Below are 12958 nucleotides of genomic sequence, written 5' to 3'. Positions count from 1 at the left end.
CTTGGATATTACGCCTCTGAGCAGACATGGTTAATCATGTGCTGTTCCATACTGTTTCTTCCACATTTCACCAATACTGAATATCTGCCGATACAGAATCCCGATCCCGTGCAGAAAATAAGTCTTTTCTCTCAACACCAAAACAGTTCTCTTTATGATCCCAGCAAACCTCCCCCCCCACTCCAACCAAAGAATAGTCTCAAGTTCCCCGCTGGACGAAAACTATACTTAGTGACGCCTCTTGCACTTAACAGTCAATCTTTGATTTTGATCTCATTGATTGATCTGACACTTGCGATCGGGATCAGGACTTCCCTACTCTCAATGGCCCAGATATAGCAGATATGGCAGATATTTTGACTTGTCATAGTAGGAAAAGCACAGCTGAAATAGAGATCTGATAAATTGGCTCAATTCCATCAAGTGTCCCAGTAAGGTATTTCAGTGAGTCAGCATGCTCAATACCAGGACCTCTCCTAAGTGGAATGCAGCCATCATTAATGGTTTTGAATACACCTGTGCTTTTCCTACTATAACATGTCAACATGTCTGCCGTGAAAAAGGTCTATAGGAGTAAATTTCTTAGTAAATGTATCACATCGCTCATGCTAAGTGAAGACTTTTGTTACTCCTAAGTTGGCTCTTTGGGGCATTCTTAAGTATCAGTTTAACAAATACAGGCCTGGTTATTAAATTATAACTCTGTGTTGCTACATGTTACTTGGGCAGTTTTAGTAGAAAAATAATAACAATATATTTGACTGTAATTTTAATTGTTGACACTGAGAGGCTACGACACCACACAGGAGTTATTACAGTATGTTTTGACTTGTACCTTGATCCTGTGGAACTGTTGTTCCATGGCCCGCAGGCTCCGCTTGGCCTCCTCATCGTGACTCTCCAGCTCCGCCTCCAGACGCTGAATCCTGCGCTCCAGCAGGATGTTGATCCTGCTGGGGGGGGGCGTATTGGCGGCCACATCACCCTGATCGCCAGTCGCGGCTGCAGCGTAGATCAGAGCCGGCAGGGAGTTTGGGTTTCTACGTCTCAGTATCTGCTCCAGCTCCTTCACCTGGTAAAGAGAGAAAGACTCTTAATGAACAATGAAGAGATGTGGGAAGTAGTGTAACAATTTTGATTAGTTGGCTTTTTGAGTTGTGTGAGAAACCTGTCGTTGAAGGTCCTGCATCCTCTTAGTGTCCACTGTTTTCTCCTTGGTCTTTCTCTGCTGCTCAGTGCTTCTTTTGCCCACATCCACTTTCAGTTTTTCTACCTGAAATGGAGACAAGCGGTCATTTCCAACACCGTAAGCAACACACAACTGTTCAACTGTAACTGGCTTTCAGCACATTTTCCGTCCCTCGTCACAGCTGATACAGCAAGAACTCAGTTCACACACACGACAGGCACACTAAATTGTATTAGTGTTCAAATTTCACAAAAAGCCTTCTTATATATCCAGGAGACGGTGTTTCCCCACGAAAAGTTGTTTAGCCCAGTGGCAAGTGTCTTTTTTCACGCAGGAGCCAGTCCCACATGATGGCATCATTAATGTAGAGCCCAAAAGTTTCTGTGATAACAGAATAATGGACGGAATCGTGTAATTGAGAATTTAAAAAAAACTATAAGACAGATTCCACATACATTATCCTAAATTAGGTCAATGCTAAAAGCTAACTGGAGATTTGAAAACATGACTACGTCTGTATTTCCAACCGAACCGCCCCACTGTAACGTTACATGTAGTTTAGAAAACATCTTAAAAGTACATTAAAAAATAATTCCCAGTGGCTTAGGCCTGGTGGGGGTCAACTTAGGCCCCTTAAACTATCCAGCATTATATATCACCTTTATTTATTCAGGGAGGGCCAATTGAGAGCAAGCTCCCATTTCCAATAACGCCCTGATAACGTGCCATATAAAATTACAATACATATAAAAAGATTACATTGTAATTAATATATAATATACCGGTGCAATACACAGTACACACATAAACCAATAACAGAATGTTAAACAACTCAAATTGCACATATTCATTCAGAATACATGGACTCATAAAGAAGACATTTAAAGTGATTAAATGGAATCAGGCTGTTCAATTTTAGTAGAATCGGCAGATTATTCCATATGGAGCATAATACTCAAATGCAGTTTTACCATATTCTGTCCTAATAAATGGAATATTAAGGACCAAGGAATCACTAGTGCAAGTGCCATAGTAATAGAATTTAAAATTCAGCAAGCTTGTTAAATATACGGGCACGTTTTTAAGCAAGGTTTTGTAAATATATTAAATGCAGTGTTGCTCCCTTCTTAGAGCCAAAGAAGTCCAGCCTACATTTACACATACGGTATGTCTCCTAAATGAAGTGGTGTTATGAAGTATACAAATGCTATAATGAATGTGTTACTGCAAGGAAAAAAAACACAAGGCGAGGAGGACTTTGTGTAGATTACTATATGTAGATACTGAAGGGAAATGAGCCTTACCTGCTCTTTGAGTTGGTGTATCTCAGCTGTAGCAGCCTTCAGTCTGCCAGCATCTCTGTCCAGCAGCTCCTGGTTCTCAGCAAACCACTGCAGCTTCTTCTTCAGGGCGTCCACTTCTTCTCTGTGCTTGTCCTCCAATACACGCATCTCAAAAGTCTTGTCACCTGACACATTCAGAGTGGATACACATTATCAGAGAAACCCAAGATCACTTATCAAGGTCAAGGTGAACATTATTATCCCAAAACAGGGAAATCCGGGTGATCAAGGTACAGATACACAAAACAGTCATAAAGATACAATCATAAATACTGATGTAAATATGAAAAACTATTAATACTCCATATGTGCGCACACACACACGAGGAGCATTTTTAAACACCCTCACTATACACTACTATACACTCCCACAGATACACATTTGTGCGCACACACACACAGAGCACTTACACACACACACACACACACACACACACACACACACACACACACACACACACACACACACACACACACACACACACACACACACACACACACACAGTGCAGTGCAGTGGGCTACATGATCCCTGAGAATGTGAACAGCTTTGTAGTCCACTATTAAATAAATAAACGTATATATAAATATATATATATATTGTATATATACAGTATACACTACCGGTCAAAAGGTTGGGATCACTTAGAAATTTCCATTCCACTCCATTATAGACAGAATACCAGCTGAGATCAGCTGCATTGATTTTTTAACCAGGGCAGCAGTTTTCAGATGACTTTAAGTGCTTACATAATTGTAAAAGGGTTCTTGACTGTTGTGGACAGACAGAATACAAGCTGGTCTGAGTGGGTGGCTGATCTTTAATGCAACATCTACATTGCCCATTATCAGCAACCATTCATCCAATGTTCCAAAGGCACATTCTGTTTACTGATCTGATATCATTTTAAAAGGCTAACTGAGAAAACATTGGAGTATTATTACAATTATGTAAGCACATAATGTAATCTGCTGTCCTGGTTAAAAGAAACAATGCAACTGATCTCAGCTGGTATTATGTCTACAAAGGAGTGGAATGGAATTTTCGAACACACACACACACACACACACACACACACACACACACACACACACACACACACACGTATTATGCATATATAGTATAAAAGAGTTGCAAAAGAAATTATTTAAATTCCCCCACTAGCACTGTTCTGAATTCCGTTTTACCTGAGGCAGACATGGCCCGAGCTTTGGCTAGCTCCCTCTCTTTTTTCATTAGCTGCATGTCTACTGTAAGAGCCTGCTTTTCTTGCTTCAGTGTGTGAATGTCCTCAGACAGCTTGGCCTCATTCCTCTGCACACAGAAACATATCTTTGATAACTGAGGGGGCTGAAACAGAACTCAAGTCCGAACTTAAGAAAACAGTGTTTTAGTGATTGTGGGACTTACCTGAAGTGTATTTATTTGGGCTAACAAGTCTGTAATGCGTTGAGTGTGATCCATTAAGCAGACATTTCCCACAGTCCTTGAGCTTTTATTCAGCTGCTCCCTGGTGAAGATGGAAAAATGCCATAGGGAATACAAACATTTAACAACACAATTACTGAAAAAAATTATTTTCAAAAAGGTAATGATGTAGGGCTGCACCATATGAGGAAAACATGCAATATGCGATAAAGATGTTGAATATCGCCATAATGATATTACTTGCGATAAAACAGATATTAAACTGTACTCAGTCCTGCATTTCTGCTGATTTCAGTATTCAGCTAAAATACAACTAATGCTTGATGAATTTAAAACAAATTAAGGAAATGAATTTCCAACATTCTTTTATTGAACAAATTGAGCACTGAATTGAATATAAAAGGCAACACTAAAAAAAGAACATTTACATTTTAAAGTGCAGTTAAATAACTAACTAAAAAATCTGTCTTTCGCGATATTCTTGCAGCCTATCGCAATGTGTTTATTGCGCCAGTTGATATTGCGATACGGACACAAAAACAATATATTGTGCGGCCCTATAATGATGTGAGGTTCCATAAGTAGGCAAACATTAATTTTAAACGGACATTCACATTTGGAAGACACGAACAAGCACAAATGGATTCACAAATTGGTCACAGCTTTCTTTTGTTTGGGCAGGTGAGAACGCAGCAATCAAACTTGTGTGAGCACCAAAAGCGAACCAAACGAGCGTACCGAGACCTGCTTGATGAGCTGGTCTCGGTACGCTTTCAATCCAACTCTGGAGCGGTTCGTGTGTGGTGAGAACGTGATCCGTACTCGAACCGCACCAACTATGTGTACTCTGCAAGTCTGCGCTAATGTCTCCTGTAGTCAGGTGTGTTTAGCAATCTGTGATGCAGCAGAGCAGCAAACTGTAGCAGCTGGCAGTGTTTCTCTCACAGAAATAGACAGCAGTCAAGCTCGGCGTCCGTCACTTGCATTTCCGTGGTCAAACCAGACACGGGCAGAGCAGAGCAAAGTCTCGGTGACCAGAGCAGACGTATTAACGTCGCTCGCAAAACAATGTTTTGTATTACTTAAATGAAATGAGCTGGTTTGACCATGGAGATGCAAGAAGTATACACTAGACCAGAACACAGGACCTTCTTCCTGTATTTACTTTCTTGCTCCCGTCCCAGACACATCTGACCAATAAGAGGAGTGAATGTTCCTGCGTGATTTGTAAGGACGTATTTTGGTACGCTTGGATTTTTCCAGGTAAGAGGAAATCGCTACAAGTTTACAAACTCATCAACTGATTCGGACCAAAGCAAACGAACTATAGGTGAGAAAACGCCCTAAAGGCTCTGACACACCAACCCGACCACCGGCAGAAAAGGCCTGATCAGTCGGCTCCCCGAGGTCAAAAAAGTGGCTCAGAACACACTGAAGCGATGCAGGCTTGAGCTTGCGTTCTGCGCGTGCTCAAGACGTAATAGTTCTCCATAACAGCAGGCGGCGCTAATCTGTATTGTCGCCCCACAAACGAAAGACCTAGTAAATACAGAGCATGCTGTCGTCAGTCATTGTTTTCATCAGAGAGTGTTGACAGTAGTCAAGAAGGATCGTTGTTGTCATTACTCGCTGAAAGGAAGAAAATACGATGGCTAGTAATAAGAAGATACTGGCGTCGTCAGCTCCGGTTTTCTTGTGCACTGATTCGGTAGTCCAGGGCTAGCACTCAACCAATCAGATTGGTCATTGAGTCTGACTGCCCACTGGCCGATTCAACAAGTCAAATCGGCCAAAATGGACGCTGATAACTCCTCCAACTGATGACGGCACGGAACACACCGAACAGGCTCGGGTCACCGACCTCGCCAGGCTGTCCGACGGCCGATAACCGGGTTGGTGTATCAGAGTCTTAAGACAAACCTTTCCTGAACCCACCTTGTGAAAGCCAGCTCACTCAGCAGCCTCTGGTTTTCATTGAACATGGCCTCCTCATTGGCTTTACTCTTAACCTGCTGAGCCTTCATCTGTACATACAGCTTCTCATTCTCCTGTAAAATAGCCTTAGTTTTAGTGCAGTTCAATAGCGCATATATTCAAAACACAAGAGGAGAAAGAAGAAAACAAAGAAAAAAAGGGGAGAAGGAAATAAAAAAGAAAACTACACATCATGCAATGGATACGAGTGATGATTTTTGTGATGGCAGCCCCCTCATTTATTTTTATTTTATTCATCCATGCAGCCGCTTTTTTATTTCCTAATGTTATTTAGTTATAGGTTTGTGTTATTTGTTTCTGTATTTATTGTTTATTTCATATGAATGTTTAAATATGTTTATATGTATGCAACAAACCAATGCAAAGTCCTAATAAGTGCTACTTACCTGGCAATAAATCTTTTCTGATTCTGATTAAAATGTATTTAATTAAGACTGCTGAGCCGACACAATGGCGGTGCAGATGTAGAGGGCTGCAGGAAAAGAAAAAAAAAGGTAGCCAAAAGGTTCTACCCCCAATGGAATGTGACATTGTCTGCCAACTCACTGCTTTGGCCAGCAGACTGTGTGCATGTGCACACTCCAGGCGCACAAAGTAATTCTAGGCTGTGATTGAAATCCCTCCTTCGTTCACACATTCCTATAAGTATAACAGACACTTAATACATGACTCTATAGAGAGCAGAAAATGTACATACAACCATAATTTTGTGTTGTCACTGACAGCTGCTGTGTCAGCCTTGCTGAAGTATTTGCATCTATAAAAATGTGGAGTAGTGCATTATGGGATTCAGTAGGGTACAAACCATTTTTAGTGATTTTTGGACACAGCCCTACTGTTTAGCTCACAATCTTTGCGACGGAGGAGAAAATAGCTGTCATTGTGATTATTTCAACCAGACTTGCTATTTCATCATCCCACGAAACATGCAGCATCACACTGACACCAATGCAGTGCTGTTTCAGTCTGGGCCCTTATTTATGGTAAATTATCGTAGATGATTTAAGCGTCTCAGAGTAGGAAATGTCCTGCTTGCTAAGCTAAGCCCTGCTACGCCCTGAACTACTACAACTATTATTTCTAGTCATAGTTCCATTATCTTTTGTTTTTATAATTGCCATTGTTCATCATGTCAACTGCTATATTATCATGAATCATATTTCTCTATAGCTGTATATCTGTATCAGTGTCTCTGTGTCTCTGTGTCCTAACCAGCACCGGCAGACACCCGCCCAACAAGAGCCCGGGTCTGTCTGAGGTTTCTGCCTAAAATAAGTTTTTCCTCGCCACTAAATGCTTGCTCTTGGGGGAATTACTGAAATTGTTGGGTCTTTGTAAATTATAGAGTGTGGTCTAGACTTACTCTATCTGTAAAGTGTCTAGAAATACCTTGTTATGATTTGATACAATAAATAAAATGTAATTGAACCTGAATTAAAATGAGTCCTTGTCATAAGTTAATGACATTAAAGTGCCCATATTATGCTAATTTTCAGGTTCATAATTGTATTTTGATAAGTTTACATGGTTTAATTTTCAAAAAACACCATATTTTTGTTGTGCTGCACATTTCTGCAGCTCCTCTTTTCACCCTGTGTGTTGAGCTCTCTGTTTTAGCTACAGAGTGAGACATCGCACTTCTATTCCATCTTTGTTGGGAGTCGCACATGTGCAGTAGCTAGGTAAGGACTACTAGCTAGAAGCTAGCGCTGCTAGCGGTTAGCCACCTCGTTCTCAATGGCAAAACACTGCTACAACACTATAGAACTACTTACATGTCCCTCGTCTGCAGGTATTCCACGCAAAGTTGGAAGTGCGCCCTAGTTTAGAAGAAGCCTCCCGGCTAATCCTGCCATGTACTTACCGAAGTTGGAAAAATAGCTAGCTGATGTGGTATTAGCTAAAGTAGTTAGCACACACCAAATGTTTCGGCCAATGACTTAGAAAGCCATGCCGATTTTGACCAGCTCACCCAGAGACTGAAGGCAGAAGACTTTCAGAAACCCGTATCTCACTCAAAACAGTATGGATGTTTTGTTTTTTTCCAAGTTTGTATGTATGTGGAAGCACCAGAGACTCAAAATAACACCCCAAATCCCAGAAAAAGATATGGGCACTTTAAGCTTTGTTTTGATAAAAGAAGAAGAATTTTTTAGAATGACTTTTAACATTAGGAGATAAGTGTTCAGGGAAACAAACCTGCTGGTAACCTTTTATGAGCGTCTCCTGCTCTTTTATTTCTTTATCAATTTGTCGGAGCTTTTCGTCTGCAGCAGAGTCCGTGGCCTCGGCCCATCTCTTCTTCTGACAGGCCTCTTCTGCTGTTCGCAGCTGAGGAGAGAAAAAAAAACACACGCTTCTTTTCTACTTACTGATGTTTCTGCCAAGGACCGCCCATGTGTCATGCAGTATCCTAGTCTTCATATTTTTTCCCTCTCTTTGATATGTGGCTATCATTTGTCAAATTTAATTAATGTCTAAAACGGAGGAGTGGCATTTTAGTTTCCACTATTATATTTGTTTTGGGACCACAGCATTTGTATGCTGTATATCGCTGGTGTCTTTCACCTTTGTAATAAATGGCAGAAAATGAAAGGCTTTTTATGTTTACAAGACCTGTAATGAAACATTACTACTTTTTATAAAAGGTTTAGTGCCTGCTTTGCTCAAATGTGGGTTACTACTGGTTGGTTAGTATGCCTGCTTACACTGACCTGTGTGTATTAGTCAATAGAGTGAGCTGTTCTTAGAATTTAATAACACCTGCAAAAGTTTATTAAGTACTGAAGGAGGAGGTGAAATGCTTTCCCCCTATGTGTTTGTTTGTTGAGACGTTTATGGCCCATAATTGTTTTGTTGCAGTATTCTCCGAAACGCCAGGGGGCGTACAAACAAAATAACCTGTGAATAAGCACGAAGTAGTAGAGAAGAAGTAGAGAGCGGAGGTAAAGGAAAGCAGGCCGCCTGGCAAAAGTAGTAAACACATCCATGGTAAACACCGACATACTGCCAAATATTGACTTTGTGTATTATAACTAGTGCTGTCAAACGATTAAAATATTTAATCGCGATTAATCGCATTAATGTCATAGTTAACTCGCAATTAATCACACATTTTTATCTATTCTAAATGTCCCTTGATTTCTTTTTGTCCCATTATTTTGTTCTCATTTTAATGCTCTTATCATCATGGAAAAGTGGATCGGCTTGCTTTGTGTTTTTGTCGCCTGGCTTTGACGAGGGGGTGGAGAATTAGCATCAGCTGTGTGCTTGGCCATCAAGTGGTATTTCAGATTGGACGTGCTGCGATGATCGCTCAGTTCACAATGACCAAACACACAGGTCACTTTGGTCTCGTCAATGGAACCATTTGGCAACTTTTTAAAAGTAAACTTTCCATTCAGAATCTTATTGGCATCCATTTCGGCGTCTCGCGCTCGCCATCCACTCAAAACATAACGTTAGCCTACTACTCTTTGGCCGGCTCACAAGCCCAAACAAGCGTGTGCGGCGTTCCTGTTGTTTTGTTTCCGGTCTAGCTAGATCCGGTGTGGTGTTGTAGTTTTTCTAACGTTACTAGTTGTTGCAACAGCATGTGAAAAAAACTACAAAGTTTGCTAGGCCAAAAAGAACGCTAATCTTGCGATAAAAAAATGTACGCTGTTAAAATGGGTTTGCGTTAACGGCGTTAATAACGCGTTTAACTGACAGCACTAATTATAACTATTGAAGTCACTTATCTCCAGGTCTAAATTACCGTCTGCCTCTCGATGTAAAGAACACTCTTTCCGTGAGGCTGTTTTTAAGCTTTGACAACGCGGTTTAGTGTTTTCTCACACCCTCAAGCCAGATGCCTTTTTCTTTTCCCAGAGTGGCTCTCTCTGACCACATATTTAAGGCCATTTGACTCCCCTGTGGTGAAGTTGTGGAAATGAAAAGCACAGCGCCCGCCGAGGTACAAAAGTTTCGAGGTGCACGACCACGCTCCGTGACAACTTGTGGAGACTTCACGCCGGACATGAAAGTGATGATGACGTCATCATGAAGCCCCCTCAGCTCTCAATCACGGTAGATGCTAGATTGGATCCGCTAGACGTCAAAGGACGAGCCTCATCGCCCGCCTTATTCTGCCTCTGATTGGCTTACCCTGGTATGCCCACCCTAACCATAACTAACCCCTACTCCCCATGCCTAAACCTAACTACGTCGACCATTCTAGCAGATCTGATTAAGGATCCACCCTCAATCACCCATGTGAATGTGAGTAGTAAATGTATGCAACAAAAATGGCATAAAATGCACCTTGCTTTGCAGTAGGTAGTTCTGCTGTCTGAGGGAGTTGAGCTCCTCTGCGCTTTCCTTCATCACCTGCAGCTCCCTCTCTTTCTGAGCCAGCTGGACTCTCAGCTCCTCCACCACAGAGCGGTCCCCCTCCCTCTGCAAATCACACATCAACACTGACATCAGATGCTTTATGTCCTGTGGAGAATCAATCCTAACAGAATAGAGTTTGTAAGGACAAATGGACATAGAAGAAGAGCAGTGTACACTGTTAACACGGACAGAGGTTACACTTTCTCCCTCATATTTTATCCAGTAGCATTAACTAGCACTGCAACACTGACATGATCCCTTACTGGAATCCCATCTGAAAACACTGACAACTGATCCTTTCTAAAATGCTCCTCCAAACAGCTACTTGTCCATTCCCTTAGAAACAAATCCTTGACACTCAGCCTGTAACTATTATTACATAATTGTGTAATTGTCAATTTCTTTACATAATCACGGTTGCTATGTTTAACCGCAATTAATTGCTAACGTTGGCTAAGGTCTTAAAGCTATAGTGCGTTATCTTCACTCGAGCTTCTGCGCAGGAAAGTCACCGGACGCCACAATCTGTCCCATCAAGTTGGCCCCGCCTCCAGAGGACCGGACATTATCATTATCCACAGCAGATAACTCTGATGAGAGTTATTATGAGTAAATCTGCTGGGCCTGGTAACATCCCTGGTCCTGTACTAAGGACATGTGTCTACCACTTGTAACTCGAAACACCAAAAAGTCAGCTGGATATTAAGTGTTTTCCTACATTGTTGTATGGAAGATGTTGTGTCTGTCTGGTTTCTTGAGGACCTCTGACTTCCTGTGTGTCTGTAGCATCCCGGTGACCGCTGGTGTCTATCTGCTGTTGGAGGACAGCCACTAAGGACTGAACAGATGCCACCAGCTCACTGCTTGCATTCAGACCCGGCTCTGCTTCTCAAACAAACATACAAGGTGTTTAGTACCTTTATATCAAACGCACAGCTACAAACATGATACAGTAATTCTCCTGCAAGGAATTCAGAAATTGGGCAAACTTAAAGGGTAACTACCATTTTTTTCAACCAGTATTAAGCGAGATCACTGCAGTCGGCAGGCTCAGATTAATATTCTCAGTGTCTGACAACATTATGGAAAGGAATTATGAGGAGGTCGATCTTTCTGTTAAAGAGTAAGATCCTTTTTTAAACATAAAAACATCTGCGAAATTGTGTTCACTAAAGCCACCAGACTCCATGTAAAAACATTTTAGCAACGTAAAATAAACTTCATTCAAAGTCGACAGAAACAAAATAGAACTACGAGCAGCCGTTATGGGTAATTTTTTCACTTTTCCAACCATCACAACCCTAGTTTTGGTTGAAATAAACACAAAGTTTACAGATTAGCATGTGAAAATATGTTGGCTCTATACACGCTAAAATTATTGTTTTTTTTTAAATGTAGTCTGGTAGGTTTAGCGCTAGCGACTTCAGAGCTGTTTCTGGTTAAACAGAAAGGTCTTAAAGAGGTTTAAATGAATGGCCTAGCTATGTAGAAATCCTTTCCATAATGTTGTCAGACACACTAATAATCTGAGCCTGTCAGTGGAAAAAAAATACAAAAAAAATGTACGATGCACATTTGCCCCATAGGGTTACATTGCAGGCCGGTCTGTGGCTGCTGGTTACAGCGTTCACGCGTAATACTGGAACAATTTCAGAGATTGTTGTTCCTATCAGTCACTTACACACAAAAACATAGGAAAATAGGGGTCCAGGTTGAGAAAAAAAACAACGAAATTACCCTTTTAAGTTTAAAAAAGATAAGTGATAACATGAAGAGGATAGAAAACTTTGTGTATATTCAAAAGAAAAGAATAATAATGCATATACCTTTTGTAGCATCTGTATCATGGTACAATTTACAGCAGTATCAGCAGAGAGACACACCCCCTTATCTAAAATGTTTAGATCAGCAGTTTAATTATTTGATATTTTGCACGCGAGTGCAACATATAACCTGTGTTGTCGTCATTTGCTTGGCTCTTTGTGAATTTGGCTGTTTCTCGTGGATGCTGCAGAGGACGGGAAACAGAAGACTGGGTTCTGGCTGTAGCAGCAGCTCTACTCAGCCCTGATGACCTGGAAGTCACTGCTGTTCTCCCCTCCACTCTCCGGCCTCGCACGGGAGCCACAGTGGGTTTCCTCACTGAAGATGTATAGGAGTGAGAAATAGTGGAGCCATGGGAGGCCTGGGGAAAATTGCTCATGGTTACACAATAGTGTGTTAAAAGAACATGGAACAACATTATGCTCTTAATGAATGAATGAAAGAATAAATAAATCTTTATTTTGAGCGATTAAAAAAAAACAAAAAAACAAAATATATATTAGGGGTGGTTGAAAAAAATCAATACAGCATAGTATCGCGATATTTTCCGTGGGAATACTGTATGGATACACAGACGGCAAGTATCAATCTATTATTATATATGTGTTGGTCAGTTTGTCTGCTTGACAATCCCATTTTTTGGACTTGGTCTTGACTTGGACTTGAACCTCTTTGGACTTGGTCTTGACTCAATCTCTACTAGTCCTTGTCTTGGACTTGTCTTGGACTCGACAAAGGTGGACTTGACTACAGCCCTAATCACAATACTGTTTCAAAAGTTTGATTAGGGTGTCCTGACACTTAAG

General features: G+C 41.1%; 1 protein-coding gene across 2 annotated transcripts in view; it reads right to left on the bottom strand.

The window, feature by feature from the left end:
• The window catches only part of cep162 (centrosomal protein 162), a 48712-nt gene that overhangs the window by 15096 nt on the left and 20658 nt on the right, over positions 1-12958 (bottom strand). The window contains exons 13-22 of one of the 2 annotated variants that reach the window (XM_028581193.1): positions 12282-12513; positions 11047-11213; positions 10257-10391; positions 8154-8285; positions 5895-6007; positions 3942-4041; positions 3719-3845; positions 2494-2657; positions 1169-1273; positions 836-1072 (exon numbers count right to left, since the gene is read on the bottom strand). In XM_028581193.1, coding sequence (XP_028436994.1) covers positions 836-1072; positions 1169-1273; positions 2494-2657; positions 3719-3845; positions 3942-4041; positions 5895-6007; positions 8154-8285; positions 10257-10391; positions 11047-11213; positions 12282-12513 — 1512 coding nt within the window. The remainder of the gene's footprint in view (positions 1-835; positions 1073-1168; positions 1274-2493; positions 2658-3718; positions 3846-3941; positions 4042-5894; positions 6008-8153; positions 8286-10256; positions 10392-11046; positions 11214-12281; positions 12514-12958) is intronic. The other variant, XM_028581194.1, reaches the window with a different exon arrangement.

The sequence above is a fragment of the Perca flavescens genome, chromosome 6 (genome assembly GCF_004354835.1).
Source record: "Perca flavescens isolate YP-PL-M2 chromosome 6, PFLA_1.0, whole genome shotgun sequence".
NCBI classification, from domain to species: domain Eukaryota; kingdom Metazoa; phylum Chordata; class Actinopteri; order Perciformes; family Percidae; genus Perca; species Perca flavescens.
Note: the sequence above shows the minus strand (reverse complement) of the source record. Positions and strands in the feature narration are given on the sequence as shown.